At 42.0% G+C, this 22,077-nt stretch overlaps 1 protein-coding gene across 4 annotated transcripts in view; it reads left to right on the top strand.

Moving 5' to 3' along the window:
* Positions 1-22,077, top strand: part of MACROD2 (mono-ADP ribosylhydrolase 2) — an 851,816-nt gene that overhangs the window by 4,431 nt on the left and 825,308 nt on the right. For all 4 annotated transcript variants that reach the window (XM_036379362.2, XM_054514164.1, XM_036379361.2 and 1 more), the window contains exon 3: positions 18,822-18,929. In XM_036379362.2, coding sequence (XP_036235255.1) covers positions 18,822-18,929 — 108 coding nt within the window. The remainder of the gene's footprint in view (positions 1-18,821; positions 18,930-22,077) is intronic.

Here is a 22,077-nt window from a genome sequence, read left to right as displayed (position 1 = left end):
TCACTAACCCTTAAATGTGTGAAAGAGATCTTCTCTGCATGAGTCTTACTTTGCAGATACTCCAGCAGTCAGCCATGCCTAAATTTACTGAGCATAATGATATGGGGAATGTGGGCAAAACAATGCTGCAGGTCACCCAAAAGCACAGGGTAAGTGTGCAAGTTGAGTTATTTTCTAAGAATCCAGAAGCTGGAGAAGATGGGGCCTCCCTTACATTTGGTCCTGCCTGCTTTCTTGGACTGAGGAACATCAGTCTGGCCAGGATTAACTCCACTTTCCTTAGCACGTGCAGCATTATCATGGTTGTGATCACCAGTAGAGTTGTCTAAATACTTGCAGTGAGAAGTAACCAAAAATGTGAATCCTATTTGCTTACAGACTTCTCTGCAAATAATTCTGTTACAGTGCCTTGTTCTTTGTCTAGTTCCTTTTCATTCACACAGGGGTATGGAGGAATAGGGATGGCTTCTGAGCTAGTTTCGTTCTCCTCTTCTGTTTTTTTTTTGCTGTGTCTTGCTATCCTACTTGACTGAAATCTGTGTTTTTAGAAGGAGTATCTAACTATGAGATCTGAAGTGCTTCCTGCCTCTGCAGATTTAGGACTAATTTTCTGACCCTTTTGTTATCATTAAAGAGGTGAAGAGGTGTGTAGAGTAACCTCATGGCTCAGGTGAACATGGTTTTTATGGTGATAGTCCAGGTGCAATGAGGCCTGGAGCTGATCAGCTGTTTTTAAACTGGCAGGCTGTAACACTTATTTTAGCACAATCTGAAGGAGCTCACAGATTTTTCAGATGTCCTTGTCAAAAGCAGCTATTACCATTGTCTATTCCTAAAAGCATCTGGAATAATTTTCGAAGTGAAAATATGTCAAGAGATTGCTGAGCTCTTCAGCCCTGCTGAGTAGCTGTATTACATCAGTACCCATAGACCTCTTTTCTCCCATTTGAGTAGGTCATTTATATCTTGCAACATCAGAAAGCCTCTCCATCTAGTAAACAAGGGCTGCATAAAAATATAAAAGAGTACCTGACTTCTTGCAAGTTGATTTTGGAGGCCGGTGGTAGGTGGGAATATACAGTATGGCATGTGGTTTAACTGGAAGACTCTTTATCCCACCTAGCCAAAACTATGGTTTTTTTTTTCCAGCTACTCTCAGATTCTCTCTAAAGCACTGAAATCACAGATGTTGCATTACTTGGGCTGCTGAAAGTGACAAGGTGTGGATTTACGTTGTGATTGCTGTTACACTTCAGAGAAGCAAAATGTCAGTTTCTAATATGTGGGTATTGAATCATGGCAGTGGTGAATTTATTTCTTTGTAGCTGCTCTTGCATTCTTTCTGTTAGTACCCAGTACACTGCAAAAAATGCTGGAAGGCAAAAGTTGTGCTGCAACACTTCTCAGCTAGTTGAAGGTTTTGTTACAGTGTACGTTCAGGAGAAAATATCCATAGACACTCTTTTTCTTTGATGTTTTTGCTGTAAGTAAGCCATGTGTGATAGTGAACTTCTGGAAGGTTGGGCTGCTGAAATGCTTCCACATTCCAACTGATTAGGACAATTAAAGGAAATATGTGTATATTAATGTGACTGTTACTGCATTTGTTTCCAACTTTATTTCTCTTAAATGTTGACCCTGTTCTGAAGATATCAAGTGTGTCTAAAAGCTGTCTTTTTGAGCTGAATTACAGAAAAAACTAGAATTTTAATCTTATTGCTGATGAGAACTTTTGCTCTGTTTGATGGGACATACAGAGGGCAACGGGTGCAGCCTGAATGAGATTCTGGAGAGAGTAAGTGAAGCCCCGGGTGTGATGGAATTGGTGATGATCTGACAAAACCATGTTCAAGTTCTGATATTTCCTCCAGGGGAAAGGTGGCTGCTTGCACTGACAAATGGAAGGAGTCTGAAGGAGGGTGGTGGTGAAAATAAAACCTTCTGTGTATTTGTCAAGCCAAAACAAAAACTGATGGGGAATTTGGAAAAAATTCTTTACAATTTACTCCCAATACCATATACAGTAAAAAAAAAATGACAGATTGATTTGTAAAGCATAGAGTGGCTGTTCAGGGAGAGTGATGAAGAGAAATCAAGGAAACAACCAAGAACAAATCAAGTGAAGCACGCACAATCAATCAGCTGCTGGAGTAAGAAGCTGTAGGAGAAGGGCAGAGCATCTGAGCTGGCAGCCATCCCCATGGACACTCAGTACTCAACTGGTGTTCAGTACTGCACAAGTTTTTGTACTGGCTGTTAGGAAAAATTGTGCGTACGATGTAAAACCTTCACAGTGCCCCTTTTAAAATGGGAATGACTCACTGGAGGGTGTTGGGGAGTTCCAGTTAGGCATACATTTTTGTTATGTGTAAGTCTAATGGCAGATTATTAAAGTCTGTATGCAGAATGATGCAAACTGGAGTTACCTAAGAGGTTCATATTGGGAAGGAACCAATCTCACTGCCAGGGCACTTCCTGGGTGCTCTTATCTGGCAAATTGGAAGAACATAGCTTAGTTTGTGGAAGAAAGTTTTTCCCTACCTCTCTTCTACCTTTTGACAGAAGTTGTGTTCAGAACTAAATTCTGAAGAAAACCAGCAAAACTTGGTGGAAGTTCAGTGTTTTGGTGAGGATGGAGGTCTCTTGTAATAGAGCAACATAACAGGGGGATGCACATCCATGTAAAGGCTCCTGAGGAGTAAAGTTACTGAATAGTGAATGGCAGCTGGCAAGGTCTTTGTCTCTTTGTAGCAGCAAAGCTACTAAAAATAATTGACAGTTCAAAGAGGCAGTATCTTTTAAAATGCTCTAAAAAAACCACATCAACTATGTTTTTTGCAGGTGTCCTCATACGGACACAACTAGCCATAAGAAATGAGGTTGGTGTATGTTGGCATGGAATTTGGTCAATGTTTGTGTTAAGTCTCGGTTTTGGGAAGAGGGTGGCACAGTGTGGAATGCAAAGACTAAGTTTAGTGCCCACTTTTCTGCACTAAGGGGAGCAATCTGATGTGGGCATGTTCCTTTCCAGATGGGCTGTGCTGTCTGCAGCCCTGATTTTTGGTGTGCTGCTTGCCAGGCTGCACAGGTGGATCTCAGAGATCAACGTGTTGCAGCAGTGGAAGGAAAAGGGACACTTAGTGACAGATGGCCCTCTCTAATGTCAAGAGGGGATGGTAGGTAGACAAAACTTGTGTTCTTGAAGCGGTCCTGTAAATATAAGCTTTCTCTGATTTAACTGTTTATTACGGAAAGGAGGAGTTGCCCACTTTGGAAACAAAGAATGAGCTTCCGTAGAGGGCTGGATAGTGTGAATATACTGGTATTGTTCTCCCCACTTGTTATCCTTCAGACAGATCAAAAGCACACACATCTCATCTGTTTTCTCATGTGTTTTGAAACCGAGTGTCTTCCTGACAACATGTGAATAATGAACTTGTTTTCTGAAGTTTTGGATTTTATATCCCTGTGTTTCAATGCTATTTATTACATACCACTTTGTTAGGCACTGGAGCTTATGTTTCCCAGTGAATTAAATGCCACCGTGTAGACTAACAACTGGAGTGTATTTTGAAGTTAAATACATGTATTAGCTTTTTGTTGGGTACACACTAATTCCTGAAGATATCTTTACTCTGCAGTGGTGAATTTGAGAGATGACTTCTGAAAACTTTTCTGGAAAGCTTTTTTAAAAATTAGGGTCTTGGGAATTTTGTTGTCATTGAGCTTTTGTGCATCACTGGTAGAAAAATATTTTGTTGTATTAATTGGGTAATTCAGAAAATGGAATAAGTGATATTGTTTAACTCCAGGCAGCTGCTGTGAGGACTCTTACAGCCCTGGAATTCATTGGTAAGACAGTGATGCCAAGAAAACAGCAAATTCAGGTGGTGGTTTAAAGATCTTTGTTAGTGGTAAGAACTGCTTTTCATAGGATGAAGTTAAAATGGAATGACATGATAACTGAGTTTATTTTTATTTAAGGTTAAATGACACAAAAGGTCTGCAGTAATTTTAAACAAGTCTTGAAATATATTTAGATGTTTTGGCAGTCTCTGAATCTTTTTAATCTGCTATTTTTAAAGAAAATTATATGGCTCAAAGTATTCAAATTAATCTAACACTGAGGGTTTTATGTATAATCATAAGGTTCGGATTTAATAAAAGCATTGTTGTACTATCAATGTGTAGCTTTCTAAATATTCACAGTGGGTTGACACAAGATTACAGAGACAAAGCACGTAGATGAGCCAGTCCAAATGCTACATGGTGAAAAGAAAATGTGTAGTAACACTGAGCTCTGGCCAGCATTTCTTGAGATGGGTAACTAACACAAGTAATTCTCCAGTATCTCCATGCAGCCCTGCTTGATGTGAATATCTGTCCTGCAGGAATTAGGAAACAAGGTGATGACTACTAAACAGACTTTGGAAAGTGACACCACTACTAAGCTGCAGTGAAATTCAGCCAGACATCTACAAGTAAGAAATGGCATCTCTCAAAACCCTTCAATATTATCAGTGGTTTATACAAAAAAAGAAATTCTGTTCAACTAGAACATTGAGATTGTTAGACCAGTTTGACAATCACAAGATCTGTCAGTAAGAGCTGTGTGAAGCCTGCGTGTTTCAAGACCATTCCCCCACCAAAAATCCAAGTCCATCAGCTTTCATTGTGATTTTTTTTTTCTTACAATGACTGTAACAACTGTCTTTATAACAGATTCTTAGCTGAGTGGCAAGGATGAAAGTAAATTGACACAGCTTTGTATAATTTTTGCTATTTTGCTCAAAAAAAAAAAAAAAAGCTTTTGCTACTGAAACTCTTGATATGAGGAAGTTCAGAGTGCAGCAGTTTTTCTGCTGAGTGCACACAGAAAACAGCAATAACTTGTGTGCCACCATTCAGGGTCTCCTCTATTACCTGTGGCCCTGAATGTGAATTCCAGCTTTGCATAAACTCGTGCTTGTATTTGGTTTTGTCCTTACTTTTCATGTATTTGCATACCACTGTTACTCATGCTAAACATCTTATCACAGGGTCTCTTCAAGACAGGTGTGTTAAGGGTTAGAAAACTGTGTCTCTTAGATGCACATGGAGAGCACTGCTTATTAATTGCTGTGTATAATAGCTGGGGGAGCACCATGAAAAACTAACTGTGGTTTCTGTGAATTGTGTGAGGATTATGGTAATTAAGTATTTGGAATACTTGTGAAATTAACTATGCTTTTTGTGGACATGGCTGAAAATGTATTTTCTCAGTTCTGTTCTCTGTCCATGTTATGTGCATATTAAGGAAGCAGCAAAGGAATTAGAGGGGTAAGACAGGCAAACCATGCTCCTAGTGTGTGCTGAAGGTGTCCAGGAGTCAGTGTGCCCATGGCATAATGTGGAGTAACTTCAAGGCTGAGTTGGTATTTGGCTGCAGCAGATATCCAAGGCTGCCAGGGCAGGAGGGTGAAACCAGAGCCCTGTGTGCTCTGCTTTGCTCAGGCTCTTGGCTGCCCTTTCAGGATGTGTCCTGAACAGATACAAAGTTGCAGAGTGGTGCAAATCCGACCATGTCATCTGGTGACCCCCCACACACCCTTCTGGCTTTCCCAATACATGCTTTAGCTATTGACTTCCTAAGACAGACTTGCACAGTACAGAGATGGGAATAACCCTTTGTCATGGTTTCACGTAGTTTGGTTTTTAGTTTAGGAAAAAAATCCATGAGCTACAGAAGTGATTCCCGGTAAGGACCTTGGCAGGTTCCTTTGGACCTGAATGGAACCAATCAACTGGCTAGTTTTAAATATTGGCACCCTGTTAAATCACTTGAGAGAGCTGAATATACCTCTGTGAAATGGCATTTAAAGATGAACAAGCCCCAGGAAAAACTCTGGCTTCTGGCCTTTGAACAGGTAACTGGATGCTGGCTGGGCTGGGCCAGGAGGAGAATGAGGAGATGCCTTAGTCTTGGGCTGAAATTCTCTTGTAAGGCTCTGGTGAAGATACAGCTGATACACCAGAGTTTTTTTTCATGGAATGCTTTGTGGGGGATGTAGCATTCTAGCCATAGCCATGAGCAGAAGCACCAGTGTTGAAGCAAGCAGATGTTGAAGTAGCTGTGATATGAGGAGCTTGAACAGAGAGATGAGGAAACCTTGCCCCAGGGGTAGAAGAAAACCTCTGTTCCCTGAGATAAAAGAAGAGAACTTTTTGTTTCTATACTAGAACAGCTCATCCTTAAAATTGCACCCCAATAAGCTGAGATGGCCATGGTGGTAGTTGTGGGAAGACTACCGAACAATGGGAGGGACTTCACAATTGCAGATTTCTGGGGAGCTGCTATTTGTGACAGTTAAAAACCACAAGAGAGCTGTTTCTTGTGGAAGAGTCTCCATGGCATGGCAGGAGAGACTCTTAAGTGAACTGAAGTAAGATTATTTTTTAAGTGGTAAACTGACTGAAAATAACAAGTTAGTCTCTTTATGTTGTCAGTAGAAAAAAAAAAAAGTGGGAGATGTGGTCTGAATGCTTATTCTGAATTCTTACTATTTCTTTTCTTTTGCTTCTGTTAATGAAATTTTCTTTATACCCTTTAAAGTTTTGAGCCTTCTTTGCTCTCCTCCTAATCCTTACCTTGCAGCAGAAAATGCACCCTTGCAGTGGGTGCACTGATGTTTGGCCAGCTCTAGATGCACTGCATTACTCGGTGCATTGGCCAGGAAACTCACACTGGTGAACCTAAACACTACACTCTTGAGGTGCAAGTTTACTTGAGCTTAAACTGAGCAATAATCTCTGTGTTTGTGTGTTTTTTTGCTCCTGGAGGTGAATTATCTCTAGTTAGTGATATCCCTGGTGTGAGTAGGTAAATCAGTGTGTTTAGTGTAAGGGGTGGAGGGAAACTGCAGTAAACAAAAAGACTGAAGATGTATTCAGTTGACCTTGTAATTAATTCTCTGGTGAGCTTCATGTGAGTGACCTTTATAGGATGGGTTAGCTGCCAAAGAGATGTTGCATTAAAGTGGTTTTGGGAAAAACAAAAAAGTTTCTTGCTTTCAGCAAGTATGAGATGATTATTATTAAAAAGTTCAGGTCTGTTTACATAGATTAGGAACACAAAATCCAGTGTAGCTAATCCTCTCTCTAAGAAAGTAAATCACTTGTCTTTGATGTAATTAAGATGATGACTTCTCTTTAAGCTGCTGCTCTGTGACTTTTTTAACGAGGTAACTTCCATACAGCATTAAGCTTATACAAGTCCTGGATAGAATTATTATTTTTGTGGCTCTTCTGCATGCAGCTGAGAAAGCTCTCTTATCTGCAGTGTCAGACAGCTCCTTGAGGGGCAAAAGTTAACCATAAGAAAGAATGCTGCTCTCAACAACAAATTGATAAATTGGTGTCCTTATTGAGGCTCTGCAAGCTCTTGATGGGTTTTAGAGAGTGATAGTAGGTGGAGGTACAAAGGGAAGTTAGGTACATCTTTGCCAGAAAGAATAGTTTTAATGTTTAATTACTAGTGGCTGAATCTTGACCAGATGAATAACTTTCAAGCTTCTGTCCTGTGCAATATGAGCAACAATCCTTTTTTTTGTAGCTGCTGAATGTCACTGCACTGAAGTTTTTGTACAGAGGTCCCTAAGGAAGTACTTAGTAGAGTTAGGAAGTCAAGATGATGCAGTGTGCTGTCAGCTGGCAGGCTCGGTCTGGGTGTGAGGGAGGACGGCTTTAGCAGCAGTGATGCTTTAACTTGGGATGTGCTGTTCCTCAGAAACTGCTGAGAAAAATTGTAGGTTCCAGCTTGGAATATTTTGGTGGCTGACTTAAGTAAGTTAATTTCACATATCTTAAAAAGTAGCAGGTTATATATTTAGGCTTCTGTCTTTTCTTTGATTATTATTTTTTTCCATTCTTCTTTTTATATATCAAGTGTGAGCTTCTTTTGAGTGTGGGGGATTGCAGGATCAAACTCCCAGATTAATGTATTGCTCTACAAAGACCATTTCAGTAAGTTATCTAGCTTTTCTCAGCATGGTAGCTTGGCTAGTGCCCTAATCTATAATTTGTGATGGATTGTGGCATATGTCCTCACAGTCTTTTGCAGACAGATGTGAGCCAGTATGCCAGCCTGATTAGAAGCCATGTGCCTGTGATTAGGTTGAGGCCAAAACCAAGCTGTTAAATTGTACCCTTGGCATGGCTCACTTACATGGATCTGTTGCCTGACTCTGTGACTTTCAGATATTTTCAAATGCAGGGGGAAAAAGCTGATGTCCTTCTGCAGAAGATGGAGCCCTCTTTTGATTAGACAGGTAGAGACAGGTATGGCTTGGTTTAATTTGATGTAGCTTAGATATGACAGGTATTTGTGAAGGTGCTGAACTATTGCCTCAACTAGGATTTGCTGCCTGGCTCTTCACATAACGAGTGATGGCACAGGGTAGCCCACCCAACTCTGGGTGTGGGAGGCTTGCAACAAGTTTGAAAACTAACCTCACACTAAAAGGAAGTAATGATACTGCTTTAACTCCCTTGATGGGGTTAGGGGATCACTGGTGCAGTTTAGGCTCTGTTTGGATCATTCTAACTAACTTTAATGTTATCTAACTATATTTGCTTCATGCACAGTTGAACACTTGATTACACATGTGTTAAAAACGTAGTCACTGGAAATAACATAAGCCTGGCTTCCCTTTTTTAATTCAGTATTCCCTTTTTTATTCTGATGCCCTTTTTTGATTCATTTCCACATGCTCAACATGAAGAAATGTCTCTTAAAAAGCCAGTGAGGGTCTGAATAATTGCAGTGTAGAATCATAGGATTGTTAAGTTTGCAAAAGACCTCTAAGTTCATTGAGTCCAAGCATTAAATGTTAGTAGTTACTCTGTGAAGTAATACGTGGCTTTCTCCATATGAGGACATCTAGCTGATGTGTATTTGGAAAATGAGTTGAGAGAAAATTTCTCAGCCCTGTAGGAAGTGCTGCTTATTTTTTTTTTAATGCCCAGAAAATGCTCTTCTGTGCTGGAGAAAAGGCTTAACAATCCAGTAAAGGATGTTAAATTTGGATTTTGCACAGCTTTAAAAACCATTGAAATGATATTGAGAAGTATTTTCTATTTCAGTGTACAGTGTGAGGGAGACGCATAGTGTCTGTGCACAGAGGTTGTCCTGAGACTTGCAGTCTATTGCATGTTGACTTGGCATGTTTGCAGAAATGTGTCACAACAGTCTTTACCAACATTTTCAGCTGGTTTTTCGGGATGGGATGCTATAGAATGCATATGTTGGACAATGAAGCCTCTCAGCCTTCATGCTGATGTAGCCAATACATTTATTTCTGAGAGTGGAAGTAGTTCTCTGCAAGCACCTTTGCACTAGTAGCTTCCCTGGGAATGGGTCATCAAATGTAGTGTTGGAAAAGACTTCTCTAGAGTTTACCCAAAGGCTCCTGTCCAAAAGACACAGTCTTTTGCATCTCTAATGCAGAGTAGGTATGAAGAAAGTGTAGATATGAAGAAACTAGTTGCACCTCTGTCTTTCTTTAAAACATCTCCCTGTGTTATCCTGCCCTTTGCTTGTTCACAAAGGTTTGTTTGTGCAGTTATGGGCTTTTTTGATGATCTCCTTGATATGGCTGGTTAGACTGTAAAGGTGCTCCAAGTTCTGTGTTTTTCATTTGCTGCACAGGTGTGACTTGTAGTTGAAGTTCAGCCTGCACTGGATTTATTCCTGTGTGCTCAATGCAATCTTTTCTGTGTAAGGTACTCTACTGCTTGCCTACCCATGTATTGTGTGTTGCAGTGCTGTCCTTTGGTGGGATTTCCTAATGAATCTATATCCACTGAAAACAAACCCCAGACTTCATGTAGCTGTCACTGAGAGTATGGGTCAGTCATATTTAAAGAAAAAGTAGAGTTCCTTTCTGTTTTTTCCCATCTTTCTGCGTTCTCACCAGTGTTCTTATAGGGAAAGGAATTGTAAGTGTACTGCAAGTAACTAAATCCAGGAGAATAGGCGATGTACACAGACATTCTTATATTGACTTAAAGGCTTTGAGATTTGCTGTGTCTTTGATTTCTAGGTAGATACGTAAAAGAAGATAGAGCTAGATATTTCTGCTGACTGCTAGTGAGTTTGTAAATGCTTGAGAGTTTGTATTAAAGTCCATTTTTAAAGTCTGAATGAAGCAAGAATGACTTGCAACACAAATGAGTAGTGGTAGAGTTGTCTTCAAGTATTCGAAGTTCCTCTGTCCCTTGCTGTTTGGGTTGAACCTCCAGTGTTCTTCTCCAGTGTAGCAAATTACATGTGATATCTCACAGCTAGGGGAAAGAAAATGCTGCAAGGTAATATCCAAGCCTAATATCTCCATGTAAAAAGCATCACCTTTTGCACCTTGGTTTGAAAGACGTGTGTCTGCCAAGGAAGGTGGGAAACTCCCTTGGAATGGAGAATATTACCTCCTTCCATCCGAATTATTATAACTTTGAAATTATGGGGCTTTCACACAAAGATATGGGAGAAGGAATAATAGATCTTTACTAGAATAGGGATAGTATAGGATACTAGTACAGGGATAACAAGGCAAACAAACAACAACAGTGGCAGCAGAAGCACAAACCCAGTCCTGGCCTCTCTCGGCTGCAGCGCTTTCCCCCCGGGTGCAGTTCCAGGCCCGGCCAGCAGGGGCGCTGCTGGCTCACGGCCGGGCAGGGTGGGTGCGGTGATTCCCCCGCGCTCCTGCAGGGGGCACTGCGGCGCGGGCTCAGCTGCGTCCCCGTCACGCAGCAATGGCGGGCGGGCTGGTGAAAGAGGTGGGAATAAAGTTTCCTTTACAAACTCCCAGGGCAGCCAGTCATGGTGTCCCTCCTGATAGTGAAATGAGCTCTAGCAGGAAACTTGGAAACAGCAAGCTGGAATGGCAGGGATGAGCAAAATTCTGGAATGGTAAAGGAGATGTGTCAGAAGCGTTGCGGCTGTGGTGTCCCAGCAGGCCGGGGGTGTGTGGCTACAGTAGCAAAAAACTCAAGAGCATTGGCAGAGGGACAGCGGGGCTGGGCAGTAGCTGCCTGGCTCTTGAACACAGCCAGCAGAGGCTCCCTTAGAGGGTGAAGGGGCTCAGAGATCCCAGGATTTCCCCAAGGCATCTGGGCAGATGCTGAACTGTCCTTTGTTTAGTGAGGTCAGCTGTTTATAAGGCCCCAGTGCAATGGCCACTCTTATGAGCAGAACTCCGCTCACGGTAGGAGAAGGCAGAAAACAGAACCCTGCAGTGGTAGCAGATTTTTCCCACAGTGACTGCAGGCTGTTTCCCTTCCCAATGCCAAGAGCAGAAGAGAAAGCTAGGAGCTGCACCCAACCCTTCCCCCAGCCCAAATCTTGTGATACCTCTGCCCTTCCCACAGGAACCCCCAAGTAAAGAGAGGGAGTAGCCACCTGCACCCCTCCCCTGAGCTTGGCAGCTTATTTTGTCTTTCTCAGGAACCTGGTCATTTTTGTCTCCTAGCAACATACGGGCAAAAATTCCCTGAGAGAAAGAACAAAAGGAAAAAATCCTAAACCCCAACCCTTACCTACCTGTCCCAATACTAGAAAACTGAAGTTGGTACTCCCACCTGGTAAGCTGTCACTCAATGTCAGGCAGAGAGGGTTTTGAATGATAATGCCGTGAAATATTTGCTGATGGTTCTGCACAAGTTTCGTAGTTTTCTGGTAGTAACATTTTATTTCCAAGCTTTACTTCAAGTACTACAAAAGCCTGTAATACTCAACTAGAGAAGTCGTTGCTCGGCAATGGTGTAGAGAATGAAAAAAGCAGAAAATATTAAGCTGTCAGACAATTTATTCTATAAGTTAATGAATGAAAGTAATGAAGTTGTGGTTCCCCACTATAAACTTATTTTAATCCTCCTTGATGTTGTATGTGCTCACCAGTTTAAATGGGTTCTCACATTTTGGTAAGTAAAACAGGTGCTGCTGAGGACTAAGTACCTGATTGGTCATGAAAAGTAATTTTTTCCAGACAGTTTATAAAGGTAAGTGGAGGAATGCTGCACTGTTGGTGGTATGTTTTGGATGAAGGCTCATAGTTACCCCAGGTGGTACTGGATCAGCTTGAGCACACCAGGAATAGTTGTATGAATGCTGTGATACCAGGAATAGTTGTATGAATGCTGTGATATTGCCAAAACACAGCTCTTGCAGTAAAGGGATCTGCTTTGTTTTGGGAGGAATCTAGTGAAGCAGAATTACCTGTAGTCCTGTAGTTTTATAGACAAGTATCAACATCCTCATGGGGCAATGAACAGTGATCTAAAGCAGTGTCATATATTTGTGTCTCCATTTTTGAACTTCCATTGTTAATTATGAACTCTTTGTAGTAGAGGAAGGCTATAAAGTAGGAATTGAGTTTGAGGCAATGCAGTGTAGTTCTTGCCTCCATGTGACCTTGGCTGACCATTTGATGTACTTCAGTAGAACTCAGGCTGCCATTCACTGAGAAGAATCTCTATTGAAGTTCTTGGTATCACTTGGAGTGAGGTACTGATAATCAGGCCTTGGGCAAGAACTTAGCAAAATACCATATCCAACAGCAGTTTTATTCCACGATATCATTACAAGGTCTGGAACGCCTCTGAGGCGTTACAAAACCAACCAAACGAGAGGGTTTCTTCACACAGACAAAGCACATCTCCTTCTGAGTCACAGCTGAACCAGCAGCCTTTTCCATGGACCCTAAATCATGAAATCTCCAGCAAGCATAGCAACCAGAACAGCTGGATGCTGACTCTCCAAGTAAACACACAAATACCCAAGGGTCTCAGCCTACTTTTGTCTTTGCTGTCAATGTGCACGCTGCTGAAGTGAGAAGACTCTGATTTATGAATTGACAATTGCATGTCCCTGCAGATAAGGGTGCATCACAGATTAGAACTGGGAATGTGTTCCTGTTCTTGTTCTCCTCATTTGTTGTTACTCCTTTCTCAAACTTTGTTATTTGGTACTTTAGCTTTCCATACCAAGTCTTCTCTCAGTTTACAAAATCTTCATAAAAAAGGCAGGCTCCCTCCTTTCCTTCTACCTCTTTCTCTCCCAGACTTCAAGGGTTTTTTTGCCTCTCAGCTTTGTTATTTTGGGGATTTAGAGAGCTGTGTGGGATAAACTGAGAAAAAGGTTGTTTAAGGACTATGCAAGACCTTGTAACACAAGAAGATTGCATTTTGCACGAGTGTTGTGTGGGTTGTTCAGAGGGACTAGCTGTTTTGATCAATTCTCATGGTATGCCACTCTGTAATGTGTAAATGTCTTCAATGGTCCCCGTTTAAATGTGGCTGAAAAGTCAAGGCTCACACTTAGAACCTGGTTTGAGGGCTGCTGTAGCCCTATCACCATGTTAAACCTGGCCTGAGCGACTGAGCTTGGGGCTTTTTGGTGAGTTATAGCCCCTCAGATGGGGGATATTTCATGCCTCCTGTAGAACCTTGAATAGGAGATACCATGACCTCCTGCCCTGGAAGATGGGGCAAAGTGTGACCTCAGGAGATTGGTCAGTGGTGCAGAACTGGGAAGTGCAGTTCATGCACCAGATGAGCCACAAAGATGATTAAAACATCTCCTGTGCCTGGAGAGACTGAGAGAGCTGAAGTTTAAACTGAAGAAGAGATACCCCAGGTGGGATCTGATCAGTGTTTATAAACACAGAGTGTAAAAGAGATCTCTCCAGACTCATCTCTGTGGTACACAGTGACGGGACAATGTCACTGACATATTTTATGAAAATCCTTTTGCTAGGATTTTTCTCCTGAGAAGCTGAGAAGCCTCAGAAACGAAATGTAAACAATAACTATCTGATGGCTGTGGAATGTGGTCTTGAGATGGTTTACCAACAGGTGCATCTTAGATTGGTTGCATGTTAATTGTTTTTAATTAATGGCCAATGACAGCCAGCTGTGTTGGATTCTCTGAGTCTGCCCTGAGATTTTATTATTCATTCCTTTCTAGCTTTCTGATGTCTCCTTTCTCTTTCTTTAGTATAGTTTTAGTATAACATTTTAAATATAATATCATAAAATAATAAATCAGCCTTCTGAAACATGGAGTCAAGAGTCTCATCTCTTCCCTTGTTCTGGGGACCCTCAAAGGACACCACCACAGGACAAGAGGTAGAAGGCACAAATTGAAAGAGGAAATTCTTTCTGAGCATTAAAAAGCAAAGTTACACATATACTGTTAGGGTAGCTGAACACTGGAACTGGTTACTTGGAGAGGTTGTGGAATCTCTGTCTTTGGAGATACTTTAAATTCAGCTAAGAGAGGGTCCTGGACAACTTGCTCTGGGTGACTTGATCACTAGAGGTGCCGCCCAACCACATCCATTCTGTGATTCATGGTGTCTGTTTGCCTCCAGAGTTTGGTACTTGGCTGTTGTCCTCAGCTAATCCAATTATGCCACTTGGTAATTAGCTGAAACAGACCATATTGGCAGAGTGTGCAGCCAGGGAGAAGGTGTTGGTGTTCATCATCAAGTGCTTTTGACTTGCATGTTGTGTGCGTTTTTGGCTGGGTAGAAAGTGATTTGTCTGCAACAGATGTTTCTTCCTTGTGCTCAGGTTCTGATCTTGTTTAAGTCCAAGAAGCGATAGAGCAAATCTGTACTACAAATTTGAAGTAGTACAGTGCATCTGTGAGTGCTTTTCCCCTGGTGATGGAACATATGGAAATAATGCTTATCTTGATTTAGATAAGCAATTGCCTTTCCTATACAATCATCCACGCTTAGTAGGAGTAGAAGCAGACACATAATATTACAGGTCTTACAGTCTGTCTTTTTTAATGCTCCATAAGCCTATGCAGAAACAAATGGAATGGAAATTCTGTTAGATGTGAGATTAGTAATTGCTAATAGTTCATAATTTGTAGTTTCTACAGGAAACTTGTGGAAACAAAGCCTGAGGTTTAAAAAAAAAAAAAAGAGGCACTGAAGGGAAAAAAGCACAGAGCGTGTAGCAGAATTGCTGCTGCACATTCCGCCAGGGTCAGATGTGCTCCTAAAGCTCGCTCATTTCCTTTGTTTTCAGCAACCCAAGAAAAGTGGTTTAGTGTCCCAGTCAAGTATTTGCTGAGGATTCTTCCAGGAAGGGCTGCCTCTTGTCTGGGGATAATGTGATTCTTGTCCCTTGCTCAGGTTCTTTTTCCAGATTCTCCTAGAGAAGCCTTCCTTGTGGGGATGCATCTCTACTAGTAGCTATTGTAGCAGGGATGAGGTAGTGGGCAAATTTATTTCTGCTGAACTTGGGGTGAATTTACCTCTTTCAGCTGTGGAGTCTAAAGCTGACTAGAAATGATGGAACTCCGCTATTTTCAGCTTTTTTTTACTTGCAATCCAGTCTGCTACTTGTTTTTATGAACTTGAAGAGAAACGTGTCATGTTACTTGTTTAACAAACTTCCCTTATAACAGTGTGAGTCTGTGTGCCTCGCTGCCATCAATTCTTCTCACTTGTTCTCTCTTGGATTTCTTCTCTTATTGGCCTTTGCTCATAGAGTGCCAAAAGACTCTTGCTTTGCCATAGGTATCACTTTATACTATGGGGCTTTGGTACCTATTTTTACTGCTTTGTGTGTGCTCTACTCTTTCATTAACAGTCATTTTAAAATGCAAATGTAGTGGGGTTTTTTTTGTAATAAACTCTTCAAGCTGTAGGTTTTGCTCTTCCCTTTAGTGGTAAGCTCTTTGGTATTGCTGTAGGGATTTCTGTAATTGGATGCTTGAGATCTATTAAAAAAATTAATATACTTTAAAGTGTATCAGACTTTAAAACTTTGGCTATTTGAGCAGTGATTGAGTTTCAGGGCTGTTTTTCCAATACGGTAGGTTTGTGCCATCCTTGTCCATTGCACCAGCTGAGTACATTTATGTCCTGGGTGGGGGCTCCCTCTAGTGAGATGTTCTGACAGTCCCTTATTCACTTGGTTCAGATCAACTTTACCCATTTTCTTTTCAAGTATGGTTTTTGCAAACTCCATCTAATGCATTTTTCTACCCTTGTGTAAGCTGTAAAGGCCCTTTTCTTTTCAACTGATCTGGAAGGAGTTGTAAACAAAGCTGAGGGCTAGAACCACCTATTTTCTCTATTTGGTGTGAAGAGCTCAGGTAATCAACTTCATCCTACTTGAAGCTGTGGCTCTGTGGACTCTGAGATGTTTTGTACATGACTGAAGGACCAAAGAATCATGTTATGAGGAAGAGGTAAATTAAATTGGATTGTATAGGCAGAGGGGTAGAAGATGACTGCTGGATCCAGAGGGGAAAAAGTCGGGGTGGGACATGAATGTTCAACTGTTTCTGGTGAAGATTTTGAGCTGTAATGTATTACTGAGGCTGGGGCAGAGGAGACAAGAGGAGAACCTACAGCAGTGTTGCCGCTTTTGTGCGTTGTCAGTAATAGCCTAAATCCCCACATTTTAGAAAGGATGTACCAGGATCTACTCCATCCCTCGTGAGTGTGTGTGCAGAGATGATTTAGTGGCCATTGACTTCACTTTCTCATAAGAGTAACAACCAACTTGTTTGCAAGACTAAAGTTAAAACAGAAATAAAAGCTGTCTTATTTAATAATGAATTTTTAAAATAATGAATCTGTATGAGTAATCTTGCAGTATATTGCTCCATTTGCCTAGCAGGTGTTGTTTTCTCAATCAGAGAAAAGCGCTGCCTCCTCGTCTAAGTCCTTCCACACTTGGTTGTTCCTTCCCCTCTGGAGCGTGTCCCCCTGCAGGCAGCGGTGGCGCAGGTGCCTCAGGAAGCCCTTGATGGAGGCAGAGTTTTCTTCTGGCGGCCGATCAGCTCCTCATTGAGGGGGGAGCAGTCAGCCAGGCAGCAGGTCCTGGGCCAGGCTGAGCGTGTCCAGTTCTTCTCCTGGGAGACACAGGGCAGGGAGCACGATGAGAGGGGCGGAGGGGCTGCAGGGGCTGGGCCCCCTCGGGCTCTCCTGGGGCCTGGCTGGGCTGCCCCAGGCTGCAGGTTGCGTGGAGAGGATGTCGGGCAGGGTCTGTCTTGTTCTGGTGGCTCAGCCTGTCCTTGTTTCCTCCTGGAGGAAGGGGGCTGAGCCCCACCTCTGCTTCTGGGCTTGGGCACGGGGCTGGGGAAGAGGCAGAGGACCCTTGGTGCCTGCCCAGGCTGTCCTCTGCACAGGGGCTGGCACTCCTCCTCACCCTACAGGCTGTAGCTGCCGGCCCCTGGCACCATCCCACCTGCCCGGTGCCCGTCCCTCACCTCTCTCCGCTGCCTCTGGGCTTTTCTCCGGAGGCTGCAGCCGAGGCAGAGCGCGGCGAGCAGCAGGGACAGGGCCAGGAAGGTGCAGCAGTGCAGGCTGCAGGGGCCACAGGCTGGCACGGCCCGTGCCGGGGCCCGGCTGCTGCGCGCCCTGGGCTGGCACAGGCAGCCGGGCCGCGCTCCTGGCGGGACGGCTGAGAGCTCTGGGCGTGCTGGCGAGCAGCGAGGCCACGCAGAGCCCCAGGAGCAGGGAGAGCCCCGGGCGGAGCACGGCACAGCTGCCCCAGCTGGGAGCTGCGCTCTCTGGGCCTGACCCCGAGCTGAGCTGTGCCCACGGGCTCTGTGCCAGGTGGTGGCATCAGCTGCGATGTCACAGGGCTGTTGCCTGGCAGCCAGAGGCTGGGAACGTTCAAGGCAAGGCCAGGCCAGAGGGTCTGAGCGTGTGGCATTCTCAGCCTGCTGCTCTGTCTTGCCACTGTGGGACAGGACTCAGGAGCTTGGGGATGTGCTCTCTGGTGCTCGGGAAGGAATTGCTGACATGTCCAAGTTGGTATTCTTGAGTTGATGGAAATAGAGGGTAAGACTAGAGAAACAAATTTGTTTGGACTTCTACTTTCTCACTAAATATTGAAGACTCTTTTTGCTTTTCAACAAACTCTACTTGTTTTGAAGATTTGAAACAAATAGATGAACTCAAGCTTCTTGACACTTGTGTTAGAAAGAATTTTAAAAAAGTAATAGTAGAAATTAATTTCATAATCTTCCCTCCAGTTCATTTCTGGTGACGTGCGTGTCTAATTTGGTGAAGCTTTGGGCAGTATGTTTGTGCAAGGGTATGAGGTAACTGAGCTGTTCTGTAGAGGGAATCAGATATAAATGAAGTGATTTGGGGATGCAAATTCAAGAGTTTACAGAAATAAGGGACCTGTGGTAACATTATTTAGTAACAAATCTGTTGCAAGCCTAGTGTATGTTGTCTTCACCACCTGCGTCCTCCTAGTTGAGCAATTTAAGGTGACAAAGCTCCAAGTTTAAAATTTGCGTGGATTTTTTTTCAGGCTTGTTGTCTGGCTACATGTCTTCAGAAGTCTTTCTGAATTTTGGAACTGTTGCAAATGGTGTGCTTATGTATTTTTGTACTCATTTGCTATAATTCTGGATTGGAGAACTTATTATTCTTGTTAGGAGGGTAATCTTAATTCCTCAATTTGTTTTTGCAATTTACACCCTTATGATTACCAAATAAAATTGCTTGATGGATCTCACTCCAAAAATGTGTATGTTTCTACAGTTTTGTAACCAAACGGTATGTGGACAAGGATTCAGCGCTTCCCACTAGTTTGTATTTGGAAACAAGTAACAAGCAAGCAGTTGATGTTAGGGCAGTGCTGGTGTCTCTGTGGGTTACCGCTGCCCTCTCGAGGTGAAACTGAAAGAAACTGCAGTCTGGCAGGAGTCGTGTCACCGTACTGCTGCCTGTTCAGGGCTTGTAAACAATGACCTTGGACCCACACTTATAACCTGGCTTTTCTGCTTTCTTGGCTTGTAGGTGAAAACGCTAAGGAAGATCTGCAAGGGAAGAAAAGTCTGAGCGAGAAAGTTTCTCTCTATAGAGGTGACATTACGCTGCTTGAGGTTGATGCCATCGTTAATGCTGGTAGGTGGTTAAATATTTTATCTAGCTGTGTCTTGAAAATCCTTTACAGCTCCATGGTACAAGTGTGAACTCTGAAAAGTTGCCTGAAACTGGTGAGTCCTGTGGAAATCTGTTGAAAATATGGTTTTTTTTTTCCCAGTTCATTCATATTGTATCTGTTCACCCTGTGTGCATTTACTGTGGCAGGGATTGTTGTGAAACTTTTATAGCAGGGTCGCCATGAAAAAATTAATGATCTTTTGTCCATCTTTTGACTTAACTTGGTTAGCTGAGAATTCACACTTTGCATTGTAGAAGGCTCATTTTTGTTACTAAGTTAATGGAGTTAACCCAGTCTGCTTTTATAAATGAAGCCACTTGTGGGCTAGGTAATGTGAGAACTTTAACCACAAGGTGATAGGAAAACAGAATTTTGTTTGTGGTTTTCGTATTTGCTTTCTTGTTGGGAGGTTGTATGTTTCAAGTTTTTGGCCATGATCTACAGAGTTTTAAGTTTTTAAGTACCTCTTCTTGCTCAGTGACCATGTCTCCGTGTGTGTAGTCAAGGTGAAGAACTGTATGTAGCATCTTGTGACAAAAAGAGGGAAATGCCTGTGCAACTAAGTGATCAGTGTATTAGATTGTAGTAAACTAGTTCAGTTTTTTTGGCAAAAAAACAGTGGGAAGGTTTACCCCTATACACATGCTCATAGCCAAATCTTGCCTGCACTCTCCACACCAAAAAAGAATGTGTGGTTTGTGTGGCCTGAGGCTGAAAAGTTTTCCCCCCTAATACTTGAGTGGCACCGATTAATTTTCAAGAACTAATTTTGGTGGTATTCATTTCTTGGAAGGAAATGTGCTGCAGTATCTTCTGTGTGATGGAATTAAGTTCCAAGATTCCCAGGGCTGTAATGGCTAAAATGGATGCATTTGCTTATCAGAGGAAAATGCCGTGTGGAGTTACTGTTTCATGTCTGCAAAGAGCACAGGAATGTTTGCTCACACAGTGGAGAGGGTAGTGAACAGACTCTCTTTCACTGTTTGATTGTATGACATCCCACTTGACCCGTGGACATCTGCTGATGGGTTTTGTGAAGGTACAGATGGAATCCTTAGCCATTTCAAAATACATTTTTGCATTCCAAAGGTTGAGAACCACATTTTTGCATTCCATGAGGCTGGTTTTCCTGTGCTAAAAAATTTAATTCATCTTCTAGTTTACTGATGCAGAAAAGCTCTCCTAAATAACAAACAATACAGTAGCGTCCATGTAACATGATCCTCTCCTCTCTGTGTTGACAAGACCTCTGAAACTTGAATAATTTAATATTTTGTCCTCATTATTTTTTTAAGAGGATTTTTCCAGTAGTGCCTTTGCAGACTTCCTTACTTTATTGCTTTAAAGTAAGTCAATATTAGCATATTTTCCACCTTTTATATTTAGCTTCTCTTTGTTCATAGACCTCCCTTGAATTACAGGCTGGAACTAGTTACGGATTAGCTTTAGAATAGGAATACTTCACTTTTCTTGATTTAAATCCCCCTTTAATTATCCTGAAAGGTCTAAAAAACCTATATCCCAGACTGCAAATGATATTATCTGCCTATAAACCTATTATCTGCCTGCCATCCATGTGAGAAATGCCTCTCTCTGAGGAGAAAAAAAAAGAATCAAATCAATCACATATTGATACGCAATTTTGAGAAAAGGTTTAAAGATCTCTCAAAACACACTGAGGCTGAAAGACCTAAAGAGGTTCAAAACACTCAAAGTATCTAGAAAGCTTAGTTGTTTTTACTGTTGTTGTCTGTAAATTGAATTAGGGCTTAAAGGGAGATTCAGATTAGATGTTGGCAAAGCTACTTATTGATTGGAACATGTTTATAAAGTGATACTTTGGTGTATCAGATGGAAACAAACAGCAGCACTAGGGCCAGGCCATTGGTACAGGTGGATTTTTAAGATTCTTCTAATTCGTTATTAACCTTCTATAGTTCCTAAAAGGCATAATATGTTAACTATTATGAGATATTAATAAGTTTAGGTTAAAATACTAACCTACAGTTACTCTGGAAAAACCATATGCTCTTTATATGACAGTGCAGTAATTAAGTCTAAGCCTTTGATTTGCTGAGGATAGCTGGAAAGCTACATGAGGAAGGTGTTGTGGTTCAAGATCCATATCATTTATGCAAAACATCTGCTGTGCTGGGGTTCTTTTTAAATCCAACAGTTTCAGTGCAATTGTAGTGTCTCTTAGATGGCATCTAAACCCATGTTTCTGCACCATATGATGCTTTTGCAAAGAACTCCATTGTTTTTTCTTCTGCAGCCGAAGTTATCCAAGCCTCAAAGAGATAAAGCAGTAAGTAGCTACAGTACCAGTTTCTGTATGTAAGTTGAATAAAATGCAGCCTGTTGAATATGGAATAGGAGATAGGTTTTTTGGAGGTAAATCTGTGCAAGTTGTTTTTATACTTAATGCCTTTTGACACCCCAAATATTAATGATTGACTCCATCCTATCTGTTGCAAGCCCTGGGTTAGGAAGGGAGGAAGAGACGCTCTGGAGACTTTCTCTCTGAATTTAGAAATTCCATTAACTGTCTCCTGTAATAAATAGTATAAAATACAGCAAGTCATATCCAAATTGAAGCCACAGGACGATACAGGTTGAATGTTTACATTGACTTACGTGAAGATCTAAACATGCTTGAAGTAAAGGGAATGGTCTGGTAAATTCTGGGCCTGTGGAAGGGTTCCAGGTGGTTCAGATTGCCTCCAGATTTGGATGCAAACATATTGGCAAAAAAAAAAAGTGTATTGTCAAATATGTAAGGAGGGAATGAGACATAAATGGTGATCTTCCGTAGCTAAATATCAGGATATCATTGATGAACACTCCTTCAAAGGGTTCCTTTTTTATCCTAGACTTTTAGCAGACAAACTGAATGTTGCTTACTTTCTAAAGTATCTCACGTATAGTTTGCTCATTCTTTTGAGAAACATCACAACAGCCTCTTTGAAATCATTCAAGACTAGAGCAAGGAACTGAGATGCATTGTGAGAGAGAAAGGAGTGAAAAAAGGAGTTGATGTGCGATTTTGCTAAAATTGATGTCAATTATCTACCCCTGTAAATGTCTTTTCCTTACACAATGGCTTCC

Source organism: Molothrus ater, chromosome 3, assembly GCF_012460135.2.
Source record: "Molothrus ater isolate BHLD 08-10-18 breed brown headed cowbird chromosome 3, BPBGC_Mater_1.1, whole genome shotgun sequence".
In the NCBI taxonomy this organism is placed as follows: domain Eukaryota; kingdom Metazoa; phylum Chordata; class Aves; order Passeriformes; family Icteridae; genus Molothrus; species Molothrus ater.
This window is presented reverse-complemented; position numbering and strand designations above follow the sequence as displayed.